At 47.1% G+C, this 15871-nt stretch overlaps 1 protein-coding gene across 3 annotated transcripts in view; it reads left to right on the top strand.

The window, feature by feature from the left end:
• Positions 1-15871, top strand: part of LOC121855866 (protein SSUH2 homolog) — a 103172-nt gene that overhangs the window by 67069 nt on the left and 20232 nt on the right. For 2 of the 3 annotated variants that reach the window (XM_042351035.1, XM_042351047.1), the window contains exons 2-3: positions 1961-3247; positions 4816-5018. In XM_042351035.1, the coding sequence (XP_042206969.1) occupies positions 2764-3247; positions 4816-5018 (687 nt within the window). In that variant the 5' untranslated portion in view covers positions 1961-2763. Of the gene's footprint in view, positions 1-1802; positions 3248-4815; positions 5019-15871 lie in introns of all 3 variants that reach the window. The other variant, XM_042351040.1, reaches the window with a different exon arrangement.

The raw sequence follows: 15871 nt of genomic DNA, 5'->3' as shown, positions 1-15871 counted from the left end.
GACTGTCTATGTCTCTTTCTGACTAACTATTTGTCTATAATAATAATTTAAGTAACTCGTCCACTTGTTATAAACGGTGTGTATAGGTGAGTTACGTGCTCGTGTCATAAGGGTTCGGCTCCAGTGGTCTTGGGAGTGATGACTCGTTGTGTAATAAACTACAGCCGGGGAGGGAGGGGGAGGGGCATCACCAGAACACACTCGTTTAAGTACTGTAATTACATAACGTCTTGGTCTTCCTTCACCTTCAGGAGGTATCTATATGATGAGTAACATCGTCAGGCGTCACCCAGATAAAATATTAAAAGTGGTTCACGTCCTTGTAGTGAAGGAGTTAAAACAGAGAATGTCTCGGCCGACGGAGGTTCTCGCCTCAGCCAGCTCCAGCAAGTGAACTGATGGTTGGGCTCAGACTCGGCGGTAACAGTCACATGAGTAAAGCCGCTAAAACGCTCGAAAAATGACCAGGGCGCGGATTCTCATAACCTAGTACGTTAAACTTTCCTCAATATGTTGTTTTGAAAGAATATCTAACTGGCTAACTTAATCAAACACAAAGTCTGATGTACAAATGGCGTCAAAACTGTGCTGAGACTTGTACCTGGGAGAGTCTTCCTGATGGAGACGGACGTGAGGGAGGGGTGAGGACTTAGCTGCTTGTGGGTGTTGAGAGCTTTGTCCAGCAGTGAAAGTCAGAGAGTCATCCATGATGCTCCTAAATCCGGGTGAGAACTACGTGACAAATTACCTGCGGAAATAACACCTTAGATCATCATTGAGGAAGAGCTCTGTCGTGTGTCTAGCTCACTACTGACTCTGCTGCTGACTCTTGGATACCTGAAGTTAGCTCAGTGACTCATGGGTATACCTGAAGTGACTCACAGGTGTTTAGAGCTCCTTCGAGAGAACCTGGAGGTGAGTCAGGGGTAACCCTCGAGGGACAGGTCACCCACTTTGAAGTACTCAAGTGTTTGTTGAGTGTTCCGAGGGTGAGGTATTTTTTGCCTGCCCCCCCCCCCTCCTGGCCGCGGGTTTGGCCTAGCACTCACCTCCTCCACCCTCTGTTAACCCCTTCTGTCACTCTACGTCACACCCCCCCTTTTTTCCCTCCTTTCCTGTCTCCTCCCCGTCATCACCCACCAACACGTACGTTTTTATACAGTCGTCTTATTTTCCTTGTGTTCGTCAGTCCGTTTGTCCGTTAACACTATCTTATCCGGATAATAACTTATGTGCTGCTTCATACATGTCAACAAAACTTGACACACACACATACCGCTCAGGTCGAGGAAAAAGCTTATTGGTTTTGGTCATTGTCGGATAATTAAACACCCCAAACACTTCACGCCCTAACACTAACCTAACCTAACCTAACTCTAACCTAACGCCAACCTAACGCCAACCTAACCTAACTTAACTCTAACCTAACGCCAACCTAACCTAACCTAACTTAACTCTAACCTAACCTAACGCTAGCCCCCCAATTAGGTAATGTTGATGATGTTTAGTTAGAAGGTGGAATAAATTAGGGTCTCTAATTTAAACGTTGGGTCACCTGCCACTGTTTGAGTCACGTGTCATTGGTTGAGTCTCGTGTCATTGAGTCATGTGTCATTGGTTGAGTCATGTGTCATTGGTTGAGTCATGTGTCATTGGTTGAGTCACGGTGTCACTGGTTGAGTCACGGTGTCATTGGTTGAGTCACGGTGTCATTGGTTGAGTCACGGTGTCATTGGTTGAGTCACAGGTTACGGTTTGAGTCACCGTTCACGCCACACTTCATGAATTTAATTGCAAGGCAGGTATAGAACACAGCGTTACGTGGCAGACTGTGTTACACGTTGTTACAGTGACCGAGTTTGTGTAGGATTTTGAGAAACTACTGTCGGTGTTGTGCTGTGAGAGCCGAGGAAAGTGTCTTGCACCACAGCCCTCAACCCCACACTCTCTTCCCCGGCAGCTAACTGGACACTGAGCAAAATTAAGCTGAGCGGCGCCCTGATCCACTCACACCTCGCCCAGGTCTCACCTCAGCACGACAGAGCGTCAGAGAACACGCTACCTGCGCCCCTCCCCCCCACGCCCACACTTGTGCGCCCTCATAAAAAAGAGCGCTCCCCCCACGCCCACAGCTGCCTTTTCTCCTTAATAAGAGTGTCCCCCACGCCAACAACTGCGCCTCCTCCTCAACCAGAGCGCCCCCTCCCCACGCCAGTGCTGATGAGGGAGACATGGCGTGAATGAAGGAGGTAGCAGCGGTGGGAGAGGGAGAGGTGAGGAGTGAGGTGCGAGAGTGGCGTGGCGACGGGCAAGGAGTGGAGGGCGCGGGGAGGTGGCAGGGTACACACAGCCAACCTGGGCGAGGAGTGTCAGCGGGCGGGAGGACTGAGACTGCTGGTGACCCCGGCTGATGGTGAGACACAGGTACCGGGTGATGGTGAGGCAGTGGTAGCGCGTGTGATGGTGAGATAGTTGGTGCCCCGCCAGGAGGTGAACTAGTGCTGCCCGGCCGTGTGATGGTGAGGCTACAGTAGCGGCATGACGTGCTCGTGGTGTCTGGCCCCGGAACCATGCCGGGCGCCATGGTCGCCGCCACGGTGACTAGCGAGTCCCGGACATGAACTGAACTGCTGTCGCCCGCCAGAGGACGCGTGGGTGTGAGGGCTCCCAGGCACGGGCCCTAGGGACACCCCCCGGCCGCCCCCAGGGGCCCCGGACCTGCTCGCCCACGCCGGCTGGGCGGCCCAGGGGCGGGGGGCGGCCATGAATGGGAGGGTGTTGCATCAGGAGGAAGTGGTTCGCGTCCACGTGGCGACAACCACGACCACGACGGCTGCCTGCAGCACCTCTAACAACGGTCCGCCGCCGCCGCGCCGAGTCCTTCTTCTGGACCAGCGCGGCGGCCGCATCGCCGGACCGCTCAGGGCTGAAGCCGGCGGAGAGTTCACCTTCGAGCTTATCGAGAACTACCCAAGTCTTGGGCTGTCGGCGGTGCAGGACGGGTCAGGGACCATCATCAACTGGCGCGGGACGCGGGGCAACAACAGGTTGCAGCGCTCCAACCGCAAGGAAAGGGACATTCTCGACCACTCCTCTGAGTCTAACAAGTCGCCCCGCTCACGGCCCTCCGTCCTCGACCCCTACTTGCCTACCTTTCAGCACCTGCTCTGTGATCTTGACCTTGTTGCTTCGTCGCTTCACCTCAAGAACTACCCTGTGTGTGAGAATGACCTCTATGACGTGAACAGTGAGTGTAGTCCGAGGGTTTACACCTCGGACTTGTTTCAGTAAAGTTGTGACTGCAGCTGATCGCTGAGGCTTGAATACACTGGACTCCGCCGTGTTTTAGTCATGCAGTATAATATGTACAACCTTGTGGAGTCATTCACTTGTTACACTCACCACCATTCTAAAACTCACCTGGACTACTTTTTTTTAAAGATAATTTAACATGGTATAAATTACAACGGTGTCCCAGGTATCAGTGTCTTAGAATGTTGGTGAACCGAAGGTGCTGCACAACACACATACATCACAGTCCTGCATGAGGCTAGTCTAGCAGTCCCTAATGTTGCTGACTGAATGTTCGTTTGAATTATCCTGAAACTCAACAGTGTCTTGACATTACTAGTTCCCTTGTACCTATTACTGAATGACCCCATCCTGGTACTGCTCTCTGACACACACACACACACACACTAGTATTGGCACCAACAACAACGTCAATTCTTTTGCTCTCTCCACCTCCCTCCCTGACACTACTTCGTCACCCTCTCGCGTAACTTTGATTGCGTAAGCGTCGACCCACCCCCCCCCCTAGTACCACTGCTACCACCCCACATAATTATTAATTCTGCCTGTCTGCCACTGAACAAATTACTCTCATTTGGTACTTCCCCAGTACCACCGCCCTCCAGCACCACTACCACCCCTCCAGCCACCCCCTCCAGCACACTACTGCCTCCCACCCACTACTACCCCTCCAGCACCACTACACCTCCAGCACCACTGCCCCCAGCACCACTACTACAGCACCACTACTACCCTCCAGCACCTACTACCTCCAGCACCACCACCCCTCCAGCACCACACTACCCTCCAGCACCACTACCCCCTCCAGCACCACTACTACCCTCCAGCACCACTACACCCTCCAGCACCACTACTACCCCTCCAGCACCACTACTACCCCTCCAGCACCACCTCCTACTACACTCCCTCCAGCACCACTACTACCCCTCCAGCACCACCACTACTACCTCCCAGCTCCACTACCCCCTCCAGCACCACTACTACCCCCTCCAGCACCACTACTACTCTCCTACTACCTCCAGCACCACTACTACCCCCTCCAGCACCACTACTACCCCCTCCAGCACCACTACTACCCTCCAGCACCACTACTACCCCTCCAGCACCACCACCCCTCCAGCACACCACTACTGCCCCCTCCAGCACCACTACCCCCCTCCAGCACCACTACCCCCTCCACCACTTCCAGCACCACTACCCCCTCCAGCACCACTACTACCCCCTCCAGCACCACTACCCTACTCCAGCACCACTACTTACCCCTCCAGCACTACCCCCTCCAGCACCTCTCCAGCACCACTACTACCCTCCAGCACCACTACACCCTCCAGCACCACTCACACCCCACTACTCCAGCACCACCCCTCCAGCAGCACTACACCCCCTCCAGCACCATACTACCCTCCAGCACCACTACCCTCCCCCCTCCAGCACCACTACTACCCCCCTCCCTACAGTATACCGAACTTGTCCTCACAATTAAAGTCCAACTCTCTCCCACAGTATCGGTGCCGCCGCCTAATGGAGGTGTGGAGGAGGACCGTGACCGCACGGAGACGCGCGGACCGCTGCCACCTGGCCCGCAAATCACCGACCACCAGGCCCGGGCTGCACTCCTGGCCCACGTGGCCGACCGCTGCTGCTGGGGTTCCGGCGCCGCCAAGAAGATGTCCATTGCCAAGATAAGCTACGACTCCGCCTTCCACGTGAGTACTTGTTGCCAGATAGGCCTACTTGAGTACATGTTACCATAGTACCTTCGCTCTCGTGAATACTTACTGCCATAGTATGAAGTATCTGTTACAGTAGTAAGGGGAGAGGGAGGTGACCAGCCAGATGGGCATCACACATACAGCTCTAGTGTTTGTTTGGGTCTTTAGGAAGAACACTGCGGGTTCCACCACAGTATTGAAGATGGCTGAGAGAGTAAACAATAGTGTGAACGTTAAGGACATTGGCTGCAGTTCCACAATTTCCCGGATTTATCTCGTTGATCAAAAGTTATGCCACTATTTTACACCAACTCTCCAGAGCCACACAGCTGTCCCTCTACACGCTTGCCTTCCTCTTCAATATTTGAGCTTCGCTTGCGAGCTTCAGCGGAAGACGACTTCCTCTGTGCTTGTCAACGCCGTCGTGATCGTCGCACCTTCCTGTACGTGTGTTATAGTCCACGACACCGCTGCTGCGCCTCTCACGGCCCACCCATCACTCCCACAAACACGCTACATCGATTTCTTTTCAATATTCAAAACTTTTTTCTTACAGACTGTGCTACAAGCCTTTCCGCCCGCTCGAACCACCTTGTTTTTATCGTATTTTGTCTAAAAGTTCTTAAAGTCGAACTGTTTTTTGTTTTTGTGTTAGTCTGTCTGAATGAATTACAGCTATGATCTCCTGTCTGTCGTCTGTCCCTCTTAATGAAACTGTGTCGGGAAGCTCCTTGAATGGTCTCCGTTCAGATTTGTGTTCGACATCAGTTATTAACATCCATGATAAACAGTAAGGCTCGGCGGGTCTCTTGTACACTAGTTATATTCCAAGTTTAAGTTGCCAATAATAATGATGATATTGATGTCTAGGTGATCTCCTTCCTTTAAGTGTTTTTATTCAGTGATCTTCACCGCCTTCCTAACTACCAACACTTGCTTCAGTCCAGTCCTGGCAGCACGATCCCCCTCACACACAATCGCTCTCCTCCCTGATCAACACCCTGGGAAGATCTTGACGTAACACGATACATACACAAGCCTTTACTCTTCTTTAGAACCTAGACGTTGGTCGGCGCCTTTACTGTTCACTGTTCATACATTTATGAGTTATGGAATAAAGAAGTTGGACATTGTCTCTGGCTAATGACTGTTATTTGGGTGGACTTCTGCAAGACTGAGACCTGTGTACACACAGCTGGAACCTTGTCGTTACCTCAAACGTGGTTATTTACCTCCGCCCTCCTGATGGGCCACCCAGGGTCTCACAACCTACACAGGTCCCTTCTCCCTCCACACCTTCACCACACTCCTGTGGTGGTGGCAGGTGTCACCTGGCCTCACACTCCTGGTGGTGGTGGTGGCGGCAGGTGTCACCTGGCCTCACACTCCTGGTGGTGGTGGCAGGTGTCACCTGGCCTCACACTCTTGGTGGTGGTGGCAGATGTCACCTGGCCTCACACTCTTGGTGGTGGTGGCAGATGTCACCTGGCCTCACACTCCTGGTGGTGGTGGCAGATGTCACCTGGCCTCACACTCTTGGTGGTGGTGGCAGGTGTCACCTGGCCTCACACTCTTGGTGGTGGTGGCAGGTGTCACCTGGCCTCACCCACACTAGGATGGCCTCCAGCACGCCATCACCTACACTCTGCCTCACATTATTGTACAATTTAATTTTCATAATATTCGCAGGTGAGTTTTTCTCCTCTTCTGCATGTTGATGACGGGTTTCGTTTAACAACAAAAATATTAATTGAAAAACTTATTAGAGTTTGTCGTACTGTGTGACCACTGGGATCATTACAGACTCAAACGGGAGCTATAACAGTGTATTAGTATAGATGACACAGTGACAAACAGCCCGTTGACTGAGGTGGTGACCCTCACCCAGCTTCCACATTAATGTTCAAAGACTAATTATTAACATTATTCAAAAACACCTGAACGAAGTTTAATAGTAATATTATTGACCTAATAATACCTGTACAGACTAATTATCAACCGTTTTACTCATTAACACCTAAACAGAGTAAGTAAAAACCCTAAATGTTTATCTTTTCATGCATTAACACCTGTACAAACACTTTAATTAATTAACACCTTGGCTGGGGATCATCAGATTATGATGCTCTTCCTACAACTGTGTGTGTGTGTGTGTGTGTGTGTGTGTGTGTGTGTGTGTGTGTGTGTGTGTGTGTGTGTGTGTGTGTGTGTGTGTGTGTGTGTGTGTGTGTGTGTGTGTGTGTGTGTGTGTGTGTGTGTGTGTGTGTGTGTGTGTGTGTGTGTGTGTGTGTGTGTGTGTGTGTGTGTGTGTGTGTGTGTGTGTGTGTGTGTGTGTGTGTGTGTGTGTGTGTGTGTGTGTGTGTGTGTGTGTGTGTGTGTGTGTGTGTGTGTGTGTGTGTGTGTGTGTGTGTGTGTGTGTGTGTGTGTGTGTGTGTGTGTGTGTGTGTGTGTGTGTGTGTGTGTGTGTGTGTGTGTGTGTGTGTGTGTGTGTGTGTGTGTGTGTGTGTGTGTGTGTGTGTGTGTGTGTGTGTGTGTGTGTGTGTGTGTGTGTGTGTGTGTGTGTGTGTGTGTGTGTGTGTGTGTGTGTGTGTGTGTGTGTGTGTGTGTGTGTGTGTGTGTGTGTGTGTGTGTGTGTGTGTGTGTGTGTGTGTGTGTGTGTGTGTGTGTGTGTGTGTGTGTGTGTGTGTGTGTGTGTGTGTGTCAGAGACATAAACATAAGATAGACAATGCCTGTGAACCTCGTATAAAGACAGCTGCTTATTAAAACTCCACAGTGAAATGAATCTGCCACACAGCGGGGCCTTGCATGGAACAGTCGGGAGAGATGCTGGATAAATCGTTACTCCAATCAGCTATTTTCTGTTGTGGTAAATACTAAATTCACCATTGCTACATCAACTTTTCTTTTGTTTATATCGCTATTGTAATCCAGGCAATATCGTCCAAGAACGATGATTAGTGTTGTATTGGTGGAGGAAAATCGTTTGCTGAGTTGTGTGTTTCCAGGATGGTAAGAGTGCATATAATGGAGACCGTTGGTGACGTGTGCTGTAGACGGTGACTTGGGTTAGCTGCGTTAGGTTAGGTTATGTTAGGTTAGGTTAGGTTAGGTTAGGTTAGGTTAGGTTATATTTGGTTTGGTTTCATTAGGTTAGATTAGATTAGAATAAATTTGGGTTGTTAATCTTAAGGTGAAATAAGCTGGGATACTAATCTTCAGGTGTCCCAGATATAAATAGTTTTTCTTTTATCTCTTCAAAAATATCGCCTCAAATTAGTTGTCCCATTGGTGTTAATTATTAGTTCCTTGACATGGAATCTTTAATGACCCATAGAGAAAAATAGTAGTAAGTAGTAGTAGTAGTAGTAGTAATAAAAATGGGTCTAAACTTCCCTCTTATGGTTTCTCTCCCCCACTTTGTTCTCTAATCTCTAGCTTCCTTGCGAACTGATCCATGGCAGTTGTTGTCGAGGGATCGACCTCTCGCTCTTTCTCTACCAATAGTGGTGTCCCACAGGGTTCTGCTCTTTCACCTACTCCCTTCCTTCTTTTTATCAATGATTTATTTCACACTACAACTAATGCTATCCATTCTTACACTGATGATTCTACTCTTCACTCTTCTTCACATTTTCCCCTTCCCCCTAATTCTCAAACTAGATCTGTTTCTAGAGCTGATATCATTACATCTGTCAATGCAGATCTGTGCAGCATCTCTAAATGGGGAGGTAGAAACTTCGTTAAATTCAATAGTAATAAAACTCAGTATTTACCAATTACACTTTCCAAATTAGATGATCTCCCACCAATCATATTTCAGGACGCTATCATTCTGCCAAATTCTAAAATATATATGCAAGGCCTCACCATTTCCTCTATTATGTCATGGAAGCCACATATCCTCAACATTACTAAAGTTGCCTCCAGAAAGATGGGAATGCTGTACAGATGCTGTAGTTACTTCGCTCCTGAGCAGTTGCTTCAAGTATATAAGGGAGTCGTTCGTCCTAACTTAGAGTACTGCTCTCATATCTGCTCTCTTCTTCTGTCCAACTGTTAGATAGGGTGGAATCAAAGACATTTCGTCTTATTAACTCTCCTCCTTTAGTTGACAATCTTTTTTCCCTTTCTCTTCGTCGCAATGTTGCTTCACTCTCTCTCTTTTACAGGTACTTTAACGGGCAATGTTCGGGGGATTTGGCATCCTGTGTACCGCCAGCACACGTCTTGCCCGCGGTGCCCACCATTTCTCTGTGGATGTCGGTCACACTAGGATAACCCGTTATAGTACATCCTTCTTTCCTCACACAGCCAATCTGTGGAATGCTCTGCCTTCTTCTGTATTTCCACACTCATGCAATCTGTCTCGCTTTAAAAAGCTGGTCTTCTGGCATCTTCGTGGTGTAGATTAATATAACCTTTACCTTTTCTTTTTTTTCTTTTTTCGCCACCTAGGCCTCGATGTGGGTCGATGACCTGTGCCCGGGTGGGCTATTCCCCGTAAAAAGAAAAAAAAAAAAAAAATTGTTGATGAATTTTTAAGATATTTTCAGTGTAAGTTTTGTTTCCACCCGCCCGAGCTAAGAGCGTGAGGGCCTCTGTACATTATTGGATACTGGTAATTGTTAAACCTTTTCGTTATCATGACAACGATCATAAAGAACCTCTGAGGCATCGATGTTGTTTTCAGTATCGGTTAGCTCATCTTAATATTCCATCGTGTTTGATTTTTTGCTTCATTTCTCGGAAGTGACACAACTTCCTTATTTACCTTATCTATCGTTTATCTGCGGATGGCGGCAACACCGAAGAAACTTTATATTTATCTTCCCTGGTGAGACATCGAGAGTCGTCTCATCCTCAACCACCATTATGTATATCAAGTCGTTGTTTGTTAACTTATCTCGGTGTGTTGTGAGGGAGAAGTTCTCGTGGTGAGGGAGTGAGGAGGTGGTTATGTGTGTGTTGTACAGTAACGCTAACGATAACAGTTAGTTGTTTATACAATGTAGAGGATGGTACATATTAATACAGACTCCTAGATGTGACAGTAATACTACACATGTGTCGCCCTGTGTCAGTGACTAAGGTGATTCGTTTTATTCGGTCATTTAGCCTCAGCAGAGCGGCCCTAGAAGGTGGCGTTGCCTTCCCATCATGGATTTGCAAATCGAGCGAGGGAAGGCCGTCAAGTATTGCTGGCGGCTCAGTAAAACCGCAACAGAAACTCACGACAGGATCCAGCGAGTGTGTCTGGAGGTACGACACATAAAAAATATTCCCGGTCACAAGGGACTTGAAGATGAGACCATCTTTTTCGATGATAGAGGAATCATTTATGACTATTGCATACCCACAGGACACACTCTTACACTCCTGCCGGGGATCACCATCACCGTCTGCTGGAATACCAACTGCGGCGAAAACTCTTGAGAAAAATTCCCAGAGTTCACCAAACAAGGGATGAATCCTGCACCAGGCCGACTTACCTTCCCACACCTGTTGTCTGTACTACCAAACTATTGACAGATTAAACAAGGATGTGACGGACATTCTGTAACTTTTTTACAGGGGACTTTGTCTTTAGTTAAGAAGATATATGATGTGTTGGTCAGACTGAACAGAATCAATAGTGGAACAAGTTATGAGCGCTTATTGTGTGTACTTCTTTGTTCTTTCCAATGACGAGCATCTTCTGCTGTGGTGTAGGTGGCCGGACAGATGCTGACGTGATTGTAAACATTCGAGGTATTGGCTTATTTCATCCCTTGTCAGGATGATAGTTCATCTTAGGGCTGTTCCTCTAGCAGCGAACACGCCCGATAGTATACCTATTTCTGGCTGAGTCCTCCACAATCAGTCGTCCACTCTGATTGGAAATTAATCTCCTGACCATTCGCTTGTGAAGGAAACACTAAAGACTGAATCAGGGAACTTTGCGTTGTGCTCAGGTACAACCCGAACTATCGTGACATTAAGCCATTGTTATTTTGTGTCAGTTGTGTAAATAAAAGGAAGGAGTAAGATGAAGTTCTGAAACACCCAAAATCCAGCTAGGTGAGTGGCCTGGAGAGGTGGTGGGTGTGGCAGGGTGGTGGCCGCGTCCCCTGCAGGCTCTGTCAGGAACTCCTATCCATTTTGGAGGTGGCGTTATCACCGGCCCACAGATTATGCGCCTCCCTAAGTGGGCGGCCTCCTGAAGCCCCACCATAAAGCTCAGGCCCACAGCTATCAGACGGTCACGCTCCCGTGCCACGTTTTTACCTTAAACTTTCCACCAGCACCACCGCTCTACCCTGGCGCTGTCCCCACGACACCTGGAAGACGGTGAGCGATGTATCGCAGAAGAAAGAAGACAGATATATATATGCCAATAATCTGTGACACCACGGAAACACACACAGACAGACGGACAGAAAGACTTTGTATATCATTTACTGAAAACGTTATTATGAATACCCCTGCGGTCACCAGTTGTCAACAGATGTATAAAAAAGTCGGTGCCGGAGTCTGGCTGTTATTCTACATAGCGAAAAATCACAAAAGGAACCTACAGCAGTGGTGTACAAGGGGCCGTGCACGAGGTTTGGTTATTGGTCGAGGCACCAACGCTAGCAGAGTGTGAGGGTCGAGGCTTCATCCCGAATTTCGTTACCCACTGAGGCACCGAGACAATATTTATACAAGTTCAGCCACCGAGGAGAAAGGTGTGAGCCCAGGGGTGACAGACACTGAGATCAAAGTCTTGGTAAAGTTACGAGAATGGTGGTCAGTCAAGGTCATCTGGGGACACAGGTAAGTCAAGGTCACCTGGGGATGAGGGAACAGACAGGCTTTCAGGGGACGGTGTTTGCGCGGACTGTGTAGTGGTGATTAGACCATCTTCGTTATTTTAGGTACATAGGAACTTTTCGATCACCGTGAATATATAAACACAGGAACACACAACCGGTTATCAATAATTCATACCCAAGTGTTCAGCTAACCCCAGGAATGAATTTAACCCGTCCTTCTTTAATCTGCTGGTGACGACTATCGAATTTTCAGTCGTGTCAGACGTTGCCTACTTTCACCAGTACCCTTCCACTCCTTGTTTCTCACCAGTTTATCTTCTTAGTGCTCTTCCATATCTTCTGTAACTCGGTTTAATAATCTTACTCATCTGTGTAATTATCTTCACTTATCCTCATATTCTTATTCCTTATTTCGTCTCTCCAGCCATCCTCTTCTGTCTGTCATGATTCCATCCTACTTTCTCCTTCCACTCCTACGCAAAGGGTGGTGGTGGTGGTGGAGATGTGGGTGGTGGTGGTGGTGGTGATGGTGGTGTGGATGGTGGTGGTGGAGATGTGGTTGGAGGTGTGACTGGTGGTGGTGATGGAGGTGTGAGTGGCGGTGGTGATGGAGATGTGGGTGGTGATGGTGATGGTGGTGTGAGAAGTGGTGGTGTTGTTGATGATGGTGTGTGGGATGGAGTGTGTGTGGTGGTGGTGGTGGTGGTGATAATGATGCACACCTCACCTCTGCTGTGCTCTGATAGACACCCTACAGGAAGTCTTCCTCATATTTATACAGTTTGTGTGTGTGTGTGTGTGTGTGTGTGTGTGTGTGTGTAAAATAACTAGAAAACACCCAATTGTGTTTCAGCATTAAACACTGCCACTGATAAACTCTCTTACCAATACAGTGATGAAAAATGGACAGACTAACATTACTCTTATGAAAGGCGAGCAACTATAAGAACACTCAATCAATAACCAGAACAGGTGATGGCAGCGGTGGGATGAGTTACATTTCCAGTGATTATAAATATTAAAAAAGTATTGTACAGTGAAGCGGAAAACATAAACATATACAGTGAATCACACATTCTCAAAAGTGGCATCCAGGTGTGTAGTGGCTTAATGCATTTCAACGCGTTACTATATCAGTAAAAGTACACAGATTCAATGTGAATCACCTGATTCCTATTAACACAGTCAAAGAGTCAAGCTTATAAATCCTAATATTGTATAAGCTTAAAAATATAAAGAGTGATCAATCAACCAAGCTTCCCAGTCAGCCCTCAATAATCAACTGATTAATCTTTTGCTTAAACAACTAAGTCTCTCCAGTGAGAACTACGCCAAGCAACTAAGCAAGCAAGTAAGCTGCATTTGTTTAAACAAATCAAGTAACCAATATGCAACAACAGTTGCATATACAGTACAAGTAAGCAACAAGCCTTTCCCCAACAAGCAAGACTAAGTAACAAATCAAGCCTACCTTGCTTAAAGCAGGGAAGTACAGTACTCCCTCACCAGAGAGAAGACAACACAATTCTTGAGCGAGTGACACGACACCAACAGCTGAACTTAGCACGCCTACACCAAAAGAACTCCAGCCATGACTACACCCCAGTGTGTGTGTCCATGTATGTCTTCCCAGTGAGAGTACTCACACCCACCTTTAGTGTCATCTTGTGACGTCAAAGCTACGTCATAAAGGACGCCATCTTGGGTTGAAGCAGCCGTGACCTGATCCACTCTACGGACTCCAGAACAAACATTTCACCAATACAACTTAGGTCAGTCTACATAAACAGGTAACAATAACACACATAAAGAAGACCACATAATAGCCTCATAAGATTATTGCATATAAATACACAGTGCTTTAAGCTAGTTTAATTAAAAGCACACCAAAATAATAACACCTGTAATATTGTTCCTTTAAAATTATCACTGAATAAATTTAAAATAGCTAAGAGTACAAATTATAATTTATATGTGTATATGTGTGTGTCTGTGGTGCTTATTACTAACATTTTCTAGTAAAAAAAGTTATTTCTTACATGAATAGGCAAGTCTGTGTATTAACTTTATCTAAACAAATTATTCATGAGTCACAAGACTTTAAAGTTATTGGAACTAGAGGAAGGAGCTGAACATTTAAGTAATGACTCTGAGACTGTGGTCGAGTCTTTTCATGAGTCACCATTACTAGGAACAGCCAGTGAAGAACTACCCCCTGTTAGCCAGGTAGTAGTAATCACTAATGACTATATTATCTATTGTAAACATTTGTTAGTGTCTCGGTTTGTAGAGTTACATATTAGGGAACACAGATCAGGTAAAACTTATTTGTTACCTAAACCCATAACCAAGACCTCACTGCGCCCCTTTAACAACCAGAAACATGAGTAATCCTGCTAACTCAAGTGCAACCCCCGCGCCTGATGTAGTGTAAAACCTTCCTCAAACAGGCAGAATCAAAGAATTTATAGGTGAAGATCTTAATTACAAAGTACTAACATTTTCGTGTACCTGTGAAGGTGTGATGTATAGCAACAGCATTAACACAGATCCAGAGAAAAGGACCTTTGTATGTATTCACTTTAAAACAAATAGCCGCGCTAGTCTCACGTTGACCACATCTGTGTTCTTGGTTTTTTTTTTTGGTTCTCGTAAATTAGGAGGTTCTATGGCATGGGTCTGTAGAATGGTATATCATACGCTTAACCACATAAGGTATGCAGACCACATACAGGCGCAGTTTTTGGCTGGAGAAACAGCACCTGATGCGAGATCACAGCTGGAATCCTCGAACTGGGTGAACAAAAACAGCACCATAACTCTTACTAACCTGATTCACTTGATAGAGTATATACCGTTTACCTTGATACTAAAGGATCCAGAACTGGAAGAAACAAAGTAGAGTTTACGGGAAATGCTCATCTTGTAAATTTTACTGAGAAGATTTTTCTTAGAACACCACAGACTCCAAGAGCTAGACGTTTAGATCCAGTGACTAGTCCCCCTGCACAGTGACATAAGCCCACAGGAACAAAACCTAAGATAATGATGTACTACTGAGACATTTACATACAGTTAGGGGAGGGGGGGCATTCTACACGAGAGTTCATAGGTATCCTCACCAACAGTTTTGGATAAATACTCACATACACATCCGGAAAAAAAATCATCACAGCAAATAGGAGCAAAGCCAAAGATATTACCACAAACACAGAAGGCCGTGTCTACTACTGCTAAGATGAGTGACAAGTGGTGTTGGATTAACCTCTCCAAGACACATAATATTGAAAACTGCAGACAGCCCAACATTGGAGACGAGAAATACACCAACAACGACGACGCTTTCATCAGTCGGGGGAAGATCTGAGCCCCAGCCACACCGTCCTACGCTAACCAGTAGCCCAAAATCTGACAGCACTGATCGTGGGTCGTCAGAGTGGTGGTGTTAGCCAGGAGTCGTTACGCTGGTTGTGGGTCGTCAGGGTGGTGGTGCTAGCCGTGGGTCGTTACTCTGGTCGTGGGTCGTCAGGGTGGTGGTGCTAGCCGTGGGTCGTTACTCTGGTCGTGGGTCGTCAGGGTGGTGGTGCTAGCCGTGGGTCGTTACTCTGGTCGTGGGTCGTCGCCATCCTCTTCCGATCCTATTAAAGGTGCTACTCATGTCTCCTCCCTCTGCCTATGTTATTGTCACATTATTATCAGGAGAATTTACTCGTCTTTAAAAATCTTGCGCTTTCTTTAGCTGCGTTTAGTCAGGTCAGTAGCGCGCCCTCCTAACGCTAGTGATGAAATCTTTACACACGAGGAACGTTTTCTCAAGTGCCTCTTAACACAGACGACAAAAAAAATAACCATCCTCGATTTAAATCATTTTTGAAGAGTACAGTGTTTTCGTGTCACATGAAGATTAGTCACCCCCAGCTAAATTTACCTTAATGGTTAACCACACTAACCAAATCAAACCTATTTAACTTAACCCCCAGGTAGCGTTAGGGTGTTTGATCATCAGGTGAAATAAACTGTGGGGGGGGGGCGGTAATCTTCAGTTGATCAGT

Source organism: Homarus americanus, unplaced genomic scaffold (genome assembly GCF_018991925.1).
Source record: "Homarus americanus isolate GMGI-L3 unplaced genomic scaffold, GMGI_Hamer_2.0 scaffold1024, whole genome shotgun sequence".
In the NCBI taxonomy this organism is placed as follows: Eukaryota; Metazoa; Arthropoda; class Malacostraca; order Decapoda; family Nephropidae; genus Homarus; species Homarus americanus.
Note: the sequence above shows the minus strand (reverse complement) of the source record. Positions and strands in the feature narration are given on the sequence as shown.